The sequence below is a fragment of the Ammospiza nelsoni genome, chromosome Z (genome assembly GCF_027579445.1).
Source record: "Ammospiza nelsoni isolate bAmmNel1 chromosome Z, bAmmNel1.pri, whole genome shotgun sequence".
NCBI lineage: Eukaryota > Metazoa > Chordata > Aves > Passeriformes > Passerellidae > Ammospiza > Ammospiza nelsoni.
Genome location: NC_080669.1, coordinates 58,459,751 through 58,472,197, shown reverse-complemented (window position 1 = coordinate 58,472,197; position 12,447 = coordinate 58,459,751). Strand labels below are relative to the sequence as shown.

The following is a 12,447-nucleotide window of genomic DNA, read 5'->3' as shown; positions in this document are numbered from 1 at the left end:
TCCGAGGGCTGCGGGGAGACAAGGGCAGGGGGCTGGCACAGGGAGCCGGGCCGGGATTACGGGGCGGAGACGCTGCGAGGCGGGGAGCGGAGCCGGGAGCGCGGAGCAGCGCGGGGAGCCGGGCAGGGGCGCGCCGGGGGGCGCGGAGAGGGGAGCGCGGAACGGAGCGGCGCAGAGCCCGCCCGGGCTGCGGAGGGGGGAGCCGGGCAGGGCAGCATCCCGCTCCCGGCGGGGCAGCGGGCGGGGGTCGGGTGCTTGCCGGCCCCGCAGAACCGAGGGGGGCGGTCCGGGGGCTGAGCCTCCCCGCAGCCCCGGGGCGGGGGCGAGGCGGCGGCGGCCCCATGGGCGGCGGCGGGGGCGGCTCTGCGCGGGGCTCGCCCGCCGCGGCTGATGCCGCTGTCGCCCGCCCGCGGGGCGCTTGATGCGGGCGGCGGGGCCGGGGGAGGCGGCGGCGGCGGCGGCGGGGGGCTCCCGGCCATGTGTCGGCCGGGGGTGCGCGGGGTCCTGGGCCGGGCGTGCCTGCTGCTGCTGCCGCCCTGCGCCCTGGTGCTGGCGGCGGTGCCCGGCTCCGCGTCCCACCCGCAGCCCTGCCAGATCCTGCGGCGCATCGGGCACACGGTGCGGGTGGGGGCCACCCACCTGCAGCCCCGGGCCGCCCCCGCCGCCGCCGCCTGGCCCGGGGAGGCGTCGGGCGGGCGCCCCGAGGGGCCGCGGGGCCGGCGGGCGGGGGGCGGCGGGGCACAGCGGCGGGCGCCCCCCTCGCCGCGGGACGCGCTGCTGCTGGCCGTGGCCAACCTGAACGGCGTGCCCGGGCTGCTGCCCTACAACCTGTCCCTGGAGGTGGTGATGGCGATCGAGGCGGGGCTGGGCGACCTGCCCCTCTTCCCCTTCTCTTCAGCCAGCGCCTCCTGGAGCAACGACCCCGTCTCCTTCCTGCAGAGTCTCTGCCACACCGTGGTGGTGCAGGGGGTCTCAGCCATCCTCGCCTTCCCGCAGAGCCGTGGGGAGATGCTGGAGCTGGACTTCATTTCGGCGGCGCTGCGCATCCCGGTGGTCAGCATCGTGCTGGGCGAGTTCCCCCGGCGGAGCCTGGTAAGGCGCCGGGGACACGGGGAGAAAGCGGGGGCAGGGGAAGGGGACGGGCGTCGGGGCCGGGCAGGGGTCTCGGCAGGAGGATTCTGACCGAGGGAGAAGCGCTCGGACCCCGAGGCCGCCGGCATCGCTCTTCGGTCCCTCCCTCCTTTCGCACCCTGCTCCGCTTTAGCCCCGGGGTGGCCGGGGAGAAGCGTCCTCTCCGTGGAAAGTCAGGCAAGAGCTCGGTGGCACAAGCGAAGTTGCTAGCCTGAAGCCACACACTGCGATTAGTTGCAGAGCCGAGAGCAGAAGAGGGGCCCGGGACATGCTTTGCATATCAAGAAAAGGTTGTTAAGGGGGAAAGAAAAAAAAAAAAAAAAGGCAAACCGAAAAACCCCCGAACGGCTTTCAGAGTGTTTGTTTTGGGTCTTAATGCTGTGGTCTGTGTACGGGCACTGCAGTTTGGGCACCAGGTGACACTTCTCAGGGAAGTTGTTCAGTGTAACTTGACTTTGCATCGAGCTGAGCTAAAGTGCCAGGAATATCTGTAGTCCAGTTTCACCTCTAGTTCATGCGTTGGTACTAGATCAGATTTTTGCCAATTCGAGTTGCCTAACTAAAGTAGTGGAAACTGCAGCCCCTCCTGTTTGCTTGATTTTGTAGCACAAATAGTATAAATGGAATTCTTTGTGTTTGACAAAACTCTTAGGCACAAGCAGAAGTAGCGTCAGGAGCTAAACTTTCTATCGTACAAAGACATGTAACTTAGTGTCACACACTCTGGAGGAACGTGATAGATACAGTATTTTGGAACTGCACTTGATGTCAGGAATCATCTTCAGGTAAAAGAGCTGGAAGAAAATGCTCTGTTCTGTAAAGCCTGTGCAAGGGAAGTCATAAGTAAAATGGTACAGCTGCCTTTTAAGTACAGGATAAATAGCTGTTTGATGTAAAAAGAGGTAGCTCAACTTTGCTTTCAAAATATAATTCGAAAACACAAGTGAATTTCCTTTGCAAAAACAAATACAGACCACAGTCTGGATCTAATTTCTATGGTTTTGGGGAGTTTTTCAGCTTTTGTGTGTTTGATTTTTGACAAAAAAGGTAGAAAAAGTCTGCATTAGGTAGTTCCTAGTCTGTAACTGAAGATGTGACTGCTGTATCCTGGTCTGAATCAGAATTGTTGGAGTCAGAAGGGACCTTAAAGAGAATCTCATTCCACCCCCTTCCACACCTTCTACCAGACCAGGCTGCTCCGAGCCTCATCCAGCATGGCCTTGAGCATCTCCAGGGATGGGGCAGCCACAGCCTCTCTGGGCAACCTGTGCCAGGCCTTCATCACCCTCACAGTCAAGGATTTCCTCCCAATATCCCATCCAGCCCTGCCCTCTGGTATTTTGAAGCTTCTGCCCCTCCTCCTGTCGCTCTGTGTCCTTGTCAAAATCCCCTCTCCAGCTCTTTTGCTGCCCTTTAATTCAGCTAGGCTTCTCTACCTCAGCAGAACCCACATAACTCAGATCTCTCTAGGTTTAAGTAGAAACTCAGGGGTAATCAGTGCTGCTGAATTCTGCTGTTGATGGTGCCAGTGGCATCCAAGTTTGCTGTTGCATCTACCAGCCTTGCAGCTGGAGGCAACAGCCAAAGCTCCCTGAGGGCCAAATCCTGAGCGCAGGATTTGCTCTGGCTGTTAGCATTATTTTATCTTCCATCTCAGAGAAGGGTCTAAGTTCACCCAAAGCTGCCTGAGTTCACAGGATGTGTTCAACACATGCAGCACAGGGTTAGATTTCATTGCTGCTTTCCACAGATTTCAAAGCTCCTGCTTAACTTTCAGATTGTTCTCAGTGTGGAGCCCGAAGGATCAGTCTGTCCAAATCAAGGCTTTGTTCTTAAGCAGACTTTAACTGGCATCGTCTTCAGTGACAGTGCAACCAGTGCCTTGCACTGCACCTGTGCTGCACGGACTCCGTTTATCTTTTGGGCTGAGTTTTAAAAGAATTAATTTTCAAGGATCTATGGCTTTAAAAAAACAACTCAGCCTTGCTCAAAGGCCAGCAGGCACTTGTATTCAAGTGTGCTGGTGTATCATGGTTGTCTTGGAAGGGCTGACATCTTTCTGAACACTGTTTTTTTTGTATTTTCACTTATTACATACCATTCTTAGGCTAATGCTGGAGGCAGTGCTACAGCAGCCTTGCCTTGCATACTTCTAGAGTTACAGGATTTCCAAGAGCATTTTGGACCCAGAAGTCCCTGGAGTTGTTGGCAGTCTCTGTGGCAGGCAGGGGTTTTGTGTTGCTCACAGTCCCACACCAGCACTGACATGAGATGAACATGCCACAGACCTGTCACCTTCCTGTCTCTGTAGAGCTGGAGCTGCAGATTGGTTCTTCTACTGACTGGCCATCTTGGAGGAGGCAGTTGTACATGACATCGTTGTGGACGGGGCAGATTTTGCTGATAGGCCCAACATGCAGATATCCAGAGAAGAAAAGAGGACTGATTTCTAACCCTGCTTCTGACTTGGCATCCCTGGGATCACCCCTCCTGCTGATGCTTGGACAGAGCATCTTCCCTCCCACAAAATCACTGCAGCTTGCCCTTAGGAGTGCCTGCAGATATCTTCCTTCCACAAAGTCACAGTAGCAGACCCAAAACTTGTTTTGCCCTTGGAGGGCATTTTGTACTGTGTTCATGTGAAGACCATGGCAAACATAACAAACCCAGTATTCACTAGATGCTGTGTCATACTGCTTCTCCTTAATATTGAAATCCTTTATTAGGGTGATCTTAAGGTAGTAATGTCTAGCAAAGTCTCATTTTCCACACTACAACAGGACAGAGCATACACATGCAATGTCTTGTACTGCTGCTGAATGTTAATGTCATTATTTCATGCAGAAGTTTATAACAGGCAAATGTTCACTGTAATTGAAAAGCACGTTGATCTTGGAGCAAATCTCCTCTAACATGGAAAAAAGCAATAGAATAAAAGGGAAGGTAAAGATCCAGAAATTAAATACATTTCAACAATACTGCCTCTTGTCTCTGTGGTGTTTGATGACAGTAATATTTCAGACGTGTAACATCAGAGGAAATACACAGCACCACAGATGGGCAGCTACAGTCACATAAGATACCTAGACAGTGTTTTCAAAAGTTCTGTCGTTGCTCAAACGTATTTAAAAATCAATTTCTCATTAAATTCTACCACTCTGTGGATAAAAAAAGAGAGCAAAGTCTTTCCCCATGCCATGAACGATCACAAGACAACAGGCACCACAAGGTGTAGTACTGCACTCCTTCTCCCACAAAGCAACAGCATATTCTAAAGGTTCAGGAGTGTGTTGGTTTCAAGGGAGGCTATACAGAGTAAAATGTGACACACTTTTTTCATTTTATATCTGTGATTTAATTGTTAATGTACACTAACAATATATCCAAGTGCTTTTGTGACCTGAAAAAATGCTGTTTACTTTTCCGACTTTATTGTCATTTCAGTAAATTTTCACACTCGGTGAGCAAAAGTAACAATTTAACACTGTCATTCAGCAAGGGGAAAAAAATAGCATTGAGCATTGGATTTCTTCACTACTAACACAGATGCAAATTGCAATGAAACTTTGACAACTCATTATTTTGGAGAAGGCATCTTCACAAGCACTGATGCCACTGAGGCAAGGCTTGTCACCTTATGTATGTTTATATCAAGAGAAGCACTTTATCTTTTGTTTCCAAGATCGCCAATGTCATTAATAATTTTCCCATGGATGGAACAGGGAAAAGATCCAGAGAACATGAAGCATAAATAAATTCAGTGATATTGCTTCTAGTAGTACAGCTCAGAGCTGAGTCTGGGAAGAATAGCCCGTAATATCCATTTTGTTGGTGATAGTATCAGAAACACAGGGGAGGTCCTGTTTGCAGCAGTGTTCTCTGAATTCAAAGCAGTATTTTTAGAGGGTTTCAGATAAATCAGGACCTCTGATGTCTGTTAACATGAAAAGGAATCTTCTTAGAGTAACTAAACTGAATAAAGTAATTGCAGATCATCAGTCCCTGCCAGTCTGTGCTTTACCTAGTTTCTTAAAGGAACTGAAACTGCAGTGCTACTGATTACTGCTATGACTTCAGAAGGGGCCAAAAGAATAAATAAACCAAATCAAAGTTCCAGATTAAACTGAATTTTCCAGTAAAAAGCAAGCTCAGCCTCAGAACAGATGCTGTCAAAAGAAATGGCCTATAATATTTAATTTCTTGTTTTTAAAAGAATTAAGTGGGGTTTTTTAACAGCTTCCTTATTTATAAATATATCAGACCAGCCTGGATGAGGAATTGCAGGCCTTTTTGGAAACAGACAGGAGTACCACTGTGAATACAGTGTCCTCAGAAGTCATACTGACTGCAAGACACAGACTATGCATTGCAGTGAGGGCAAGCAGAAATTACAGCAAAGGGACAGAGATATGGGAAAGCTTCTGCCCAGCTAAATGCCCAGAGCCACTTTTTTCTTTCCTTCTCAGAGACAGAATTTCATTTTTGCAGAAAAGTGAGTTTGATTTTGGAGAAAGTTTTAATAATTCCATTTTCAAGGGAGAGAATGCAACACACACATTTGGCTGCAGGCTCTGGTCATTCAAACTGCCACAGCTAATCTGTCTTAGTCCAGATATTGGGAGCTTGTGCTAGTTTCTGTGTAGATGAAGAATATGTGTTCAGTCTTTCTCTGTGGCCAGCGACCCTCCTGACCCGACACTGAGTAAATAGTGTGTGGCACTTGCCTTTTGTGTACTTCAGGAGGGTTTATGAGAGGGGTCTTGAGAGGAATTGAGGACAGAAATTGAGAGGATGTGCAAACAAATGCCCAGTTGTTTCTCTTTCAGCCAGAGACCCCAGTGATATTTCCTCTATCAAAAATCTTTGCATGGAACAAAGAAAGGGAGAAAAAACCCAAACTAGTCTCTTTATTGGAGTTAAAGAGTTTAAGATACAGTTAATCAAACCCATAGAAAAAATCCCTTTTCAGAATGCAGGGAAGTGGTGAGAATGTTTAACTTCAGTTCTCCTCAGGTTTCTTAATTTTAAAGCCCTTGGCGACAGAAAGAGCCAGAAGTCTGCTGGGATAGCACTCATTCAGAGCTGGCCAGTAACGAGATTTTCTCATTCCTTATCTCATGCTGATTCTTTGATGCAGAAAAGCTGAGTTAACATCAAATTCAGTGCCATACATGATATTTATTTTGGGTTTGGCTCTTTTTTTCTATTCTGGGTGTTCACAAAACAATGTCTTCCTTGCTGCTAGGTCTTTCATAACACACTGCACAAACTCCTGTCAGTGATGAGTGACTAAATTGTGACAGCGTTAAATCATTGATTGTTACTTTGCTGAAGGACAGGCATTATCAGAAGAAACATCAAAGAATACTTGGCTTAATCCACTAAGTAAAAATTATAATTTTGCCTAGAATAGACAAATTTAAAGACAACCTGTTGTCAGATTCTATATGAGTACATAAATTACTGTACTGAACAGATTGTTAACAAAGAAAAGTAAGTTGGAGTATTTAATATAATTTCCCCCAAGTATTCGTTCATGAAAGCCAGTGAAAGTAGAGCTCCAGAAACTAGAAATCAATAAAAGATCTTGTGATGTGTTATTAAATTTATTTATTGTGATTAAATTCACACACTACCTTAAAAAGTTCTCCTTTAGGGTATATTTAAGAAATTGTTTACTATTTAAACACATGAAATATTGAAAATACATAATTTTAGGACTTGAGACTGTGCTGGATCTAGTTACTCCTGGATCTGAGTTTTAAGCCCTCAAATAAAGTGTTTATATTGTGTTGTATTATTTTCCTCTCTGGATTCCCAATCAACTTTTAAATGTGAAAGAAAACCAGGCATAACACATTGGGAATTTAACGTATTTATTGTAATCAGCAGAAAACTAGAAAAAGAAGTTTCCTTTAAAAAAGCCTAAATGTACCTTCCAACAAAGACTCAGACTATAAAGGCATGTTTCTGTAGCCTTTCACTGAAGGGCTTTTAAAGAGTGGAAGGGTTGTCTTCTCAATTTGATGAAATGAGAGTGCATCAAATCTCACTCCAATACAAATAGCTGTGCATTACAGAGTTTGTTCTGAAGAGCTGAAAGCACCCAGAGAAAAGAGGAGGAAGAAAACAAGAAAAGGAAGCCAGAAAACTGGAAACGTCACATGTCAGTGACGCAGGGCAAGAGAAGGAGAAAATAAGCTGAACTGAGAAGAGAAAGAAGAGGTGCCCTTCCCTATGTCTTTACATTTTGTGGTTCTAGCAGCAAAAAACAAGGGAACTGAATTTTGTAGGAAAGCACTGGACAAAAAGCTGGAATCACCAAGCACAGAGAAGAATGGCTTGCCCAAATCAGAGTTTGAATTCACAGGGCTGGCTTGATCCCTGGCTAAGAATAGTTACTTCCAGTGAGTAATGCTTGCCCAAAAAAGCATTCCCACCCCCCCAAAATGCATTGTCTCTCTTGCAGATTTCTCAGGAAACTGATTAAGCCGGCATCTAGGATGCAGTGATGGGAACAGGAATTAATGTCAAATGTAGATAATGGTTTATTGCTGTTGCCAGAGGGATGTCTTGCAAAAGGTGTGAGGCCTTGGTGTATTTGGGTGTGATTAATGGAAGCCTTTTTGCAAACTTCATGCTGAGAGTTATGATTAGAGTCCCTCATGATGGTCTGGGACCCAGGGTCAGACCAGTTAGGATTTCAGAGCACCAGGTTACTGGGATGCATGCAGCATCATACCAGTAGGTACCCAACAGGGATTTCCTAATAAATGGGAGCAGGTTCAGGCACAGGGACTTAAGGATTGGAGCTCTGGACATTAGTGACTGTACTTTACTTCTGCTCTGGCCCTGAAAGACTCCACATTTTCCCCAAAACCCTGTCAGTCAGCCAAACTGGTTCTCACCACTCACATGGGAAAGGATGTGCAGATGGTGGAAGTAGCAGGAGAACTGGGAGAAGGATTTAAGCTTGAGTAGGCAGCGCTGATGGATGATTCATTTATTAAGGGAGTCACACTCGAGCAAAGCTGCTTGCTCAAGAAGCTCCTCATCAGTGTGACTCAGAAGTTCACAGCCTGGCCCCAAGTGCTTCACAGCTGTCACAGCAAGCTGATAACACTGCTCTTGGTAATATTCTTCATGAAGAACTGAGACAGACATACCACAGCCATTGTAATGTTGCATGCTGCACTTGTGGGGCATTGCAACCAAAAGTTTGTGTGCAGTTGGCCTTGAGACTTGGACTGGGCTGCAGACAGAGTTCCAGAGCATCTCTCTGTTTAGGCTTGATGTTCACCCCTCAGACCTGAGCTCTATGTGTCATTTCCCTGCAGTGTGGGTCCATGCAGGCACTGATGAGCATCTTGCGTCCCTGGAGCACAGGAATGCCCTGCTGGTACAAGCAGAAAGCAGGTGCCATCCCCCGTGCCAGGCTGCCATCCTGTGCCTCTGCAAGCTCTGAGTGCCTTGTCAGTAAGTGGGGAGATGATGCTGAACCTGTCAGATGCTCCCTGCTGCAAGAATGGTGCGGTGGGAGAGCCCTCAGAAGCTGATGAGAAGGTTTCCAGTTGGCAGCAGTTTGGAAAGGTCTGATGTGCAGTTTAGTGCTGGATAATTAACTTTTATCTGAAATGTTTCGTCCTGGGTGGCTACAGGCTGCAGATGAGGGGGTGGAGGAGGAGGGCACAGGTGGGCACAGGTGCACCCTCAGCTGACACTGAATCAGAGGAAATGGGGAAATTACTGTGATCACTCAGTTCTTATTATTATACAGGAAAAATCAAACATTGGGGAGCTCAGAAGAAGCAGCCACCATTTTTTCCTTTTCTTTCTACAGTATTTTTATTACTCTTTTTTCACTCACTTTCATCTGTGATGATCATTTCCGGAGCCTGTTTTACAATGTGGAAAGTATTTGAAGTGGATTATAAAAATCTATGAATGTGCTGCACAGGCATATTTTAAACTCTTAGTATTTCCCTGAAGGCATGCTATCCCACTTCCAGCTTCTTTAAGACTGTGAAGGAAATTATTGCCCATGCTGTCTATACGACATTTTACAAGACTTTCTAACTTGAGACAGAGTCAAAAGACAAGACAGATCTTCAAGCATCAACTGAGATTTTAAAATGAAGTTTTGCATTTTTTGCAAAGAAAGAGCTATTAGACATAGCAAATAATAACCAGAAAGAGCAGCTGAATTATGCACCAGCCTCTCTCAATGATGATACTGATAAAGCAGTTGCATTACACTGATTTTAATGGCATACTCACTCAAACTGGCTTAAAAAGATCTTTTTATTTTGCAAATCAGATGAAAAGTTGGTATCATAGAGTTCACAGTTTGATAATTTTCTGGTGCTATTTTAGGTGAAAGCATAATTATTTATCTCTTTCTGAGTGTGTAAGGCTCACTCATACATAACTGCTTTCTGTAAGGCAGCAGTTGTTTTTAAGAATTTTCTGCACTCAGTGTAAGTGTCAAAAGAGAAAAAAACAAATCTGACCTCTATTTGGAGCTGCCCTCCTTTGAGAATACACTGAAAGTGTTTTAGCTGTGATTTACATTGTTTTAGTGTGCTAATACTATAGAGCTGATTTTACCCTGCCTTAGATGGGCAACAAGATGAAAGGTTTATGTGCCTGGGTTTCTTCTGCTTAAGTTTTGTGTGTGATAGGTGATGAACTACAGAAGCAACAAATGGAAACCCACTGACAGCCTTGAGGCAAACACAGGTAAATAGTTCCAGCATAAAGCAGTGGTATTTTTTGTTGAAGTGTCGAGGCATGACAATTTCAGTTGTCTCATCCTCTGTCCCTAGAAGTGTTGAAGGCCAGGTTGGATGGAGCTCTGAGCAACCTGGCCTGGTGGAATGTGTCCCTGCCCATGGCAGAGGATTGGAATGGAATGCTGTTCAAGGTCACTCCCAACCCTAATTATTCTGTGGTCTGTGAAAGTGTCTGCTGCAGAGTTCATGACTGGGGAAATAGTAAAACATAGCATAAGTGTTTCTTCCTCAGAGATAATGGGGAGAGAAAAAACACCTATTAATCACCTCTATAAAAGTTCCTATCTCAATGTGGCAGTACAGAAATATCCTGGGTAGCTGGTATGGTTAACAATACTCCTGTGGCATCTGATTAGGAATCTTACATCAGCAGTCAACATAGGGAAGGCAAAATGATGATTATTCAGTCATCCTTATGATCATCTTTTTATATACATGAATTATTTACAGAGTACAGGGTGCTTACAAGCTTGTTAATTAAAACCTCCTTTTTCACTTCAGTTATACCCCTAAGATTTCTTCCAAGCATGTCATTCTTTTAAAGACTTTTATTTCATGTTCATTAAGCCATATTTTGTTTAATGTTTTCTTCCATTATCTAAACTGAAAATCCCTTAGTGTGGAGTACTCTTGGGAAAGGATTCCTTCACAATGAGAGTTAGTTTTTTGAGAGATAGATGGGTGGTGGGTCTGTTTTGGATATTGATGCCCAGAATCCCCAGGAATGCTCAAATATTTTTTTCAGGTGCTCTGTTATCTATCTACTCTTCCATTTTCAGTGTGGCATGCTCATTTCATCATCTCTTTATCTTGCCCACTGGTCTTTCTTCTGAGGTCCTGTTTTCCTCTGTAGGATACTACAGATCCTGAACTTACAGAGTCTGTGAACTGCAGGAAAAGACTGCAAGGCTCTATTGTGATACAAATGATCAGCAACATAAATTGCTCATCACTCACTGTTCATCTGCACTGAAGAGCACCAAAAATAAGGCACTTATTTATAAATAGCTCAGCCTGCTGGATTCCAGTGAAACACAATTTTGTATCTTCCCACCATTTTGACAGTGCATATAAATATGTAACATGCAGTTATGTAGAAGTGAGCTGTGCCACGATGTCCTCCTGGGGTTTTCACAACCCATACAGGTTTATCAGTGGCAAATTTAGACCCATGGTGGGATGCAGCAGTGCCACATGATTAGCAGAAGAAAGATGCTCTGTTTGACAGGGAATAGGAGCTTGTTGACCAGCTCATACTGCCCTTGCATTCCTGCCCAGAACTGTACTTTAAGAGGAAAATGAAATGAGAATTCACAGTGAATAATGCATCTGATATAATCACAGACATTTTATTTCTCTGTCTGAAAACCACCTGAAATTTCTGGAACAAGCCAGAACAAAGGAATGGCAGTATCCCAGAGCCTTACAAAACATCTATGGGAGTACTTCCTTTCACTTCACTAGCTTTGAGTAAGGACCAGTTTGAGATACAGTTTTGGTTGTCTAACTAAGCCCATGATTTTTTTTCCCCCAGTCCAATAAACACAGGAATTGGTGATATACATGGAATCTGGAACTTGCAAATATGTCAAGTGTTTGGTTTTGCTGTGCATTTTCTATAAGCATTTGTCCTAGTGTAATTTGATTACTGAAGTGTTCATGAAAAGGGGAAAACATTCTTGTTGAGGAGAACAAAAAGAGCTGAAGTGAATATTTTCAGTTGTATGAGTGCCTGCATGCTGTTTCTGATGCAATTGGCATGATTTTTAAAAAAATTATTCAGATTTCATTTAAGTGTGGTATTGTTTTGCTTTGAATGAGGAACTAGTCCAATAGGATCTGTGGTTTGTTGCTGTGATAATAAAAATATATTCATAAGCAAGCTTCGAACTTCTGTCAACTCTAACCTTTAATTTTACCTGAATTTGTCTTATTTTCACCAGAGAGCTCCCACTTTGCCTAAAATCCTATAGAAGGCAATTAACTAACTATGATCAAGAATAATTCAGACAATCCATCTTTTTGTGTGGATTCATATTATGCCAGCACTGTGAGAGCAAATGCATGTCTTCCGAGAGTCATACAAAATTATTACAATTTTATTGGAGAATAATAAGCAGCAAAATGGCTTATTATTGTCAGTAAGATGAGGAGAAATGAGTCTGCAGTCTGACCACTGAACAGGGGACTCAAAAGGGAAATTCATTCCTCTTCAATACAGTTAAAATCACAGGAAAGTACACTGGACTGAGTACTGGAATAGCTGCTGGTCTACCAGTCCAGGCATGCAGAAGTCCAGTGTATTCCTGTGCTTTGTCAGAAGTCTCCTCTGGATGATTAAAAGTTGCCAGGGAATTACCCATGACATGTTTCCTGTCTATAAGCAATGACTGCCCAGTGTGATACTGATGTGGCTGCCACTGAAAATGTTTTGTGGTGCTGTGGCATCCTTTGACAGAAGATCCTTGTTTCTTGAGTCTCCCTTTGTTGCTTTTATTCTCACTGCTGGCTGTCTGTTTCACTC

General features: G+C 45.0%; 1 protein-coding gene across 1 annotated transcript in view; it reads left to right on the top strand.

Moving 5' to 3' along the window:
- The first annotated feature begins 390 nt into the window (after window positions 1-390).
- Window positions 391-12,447, top strand: part of GRIN3A (glutamate ionotropic receptor NMDA type subunit 3A) — a 67,747-nt gene continuing 55,690 nt past the window's right edge. The window contains exon 1 of the mRNA XM_059492181.1: window positions 391-1,092. Within this exon, the coding sequence (XP_059348164.1) occupies window positions 391-1,092 (702 nt within the window). The remainder of the gene's footprint in view (window positions 1,093-12,447) is intronic.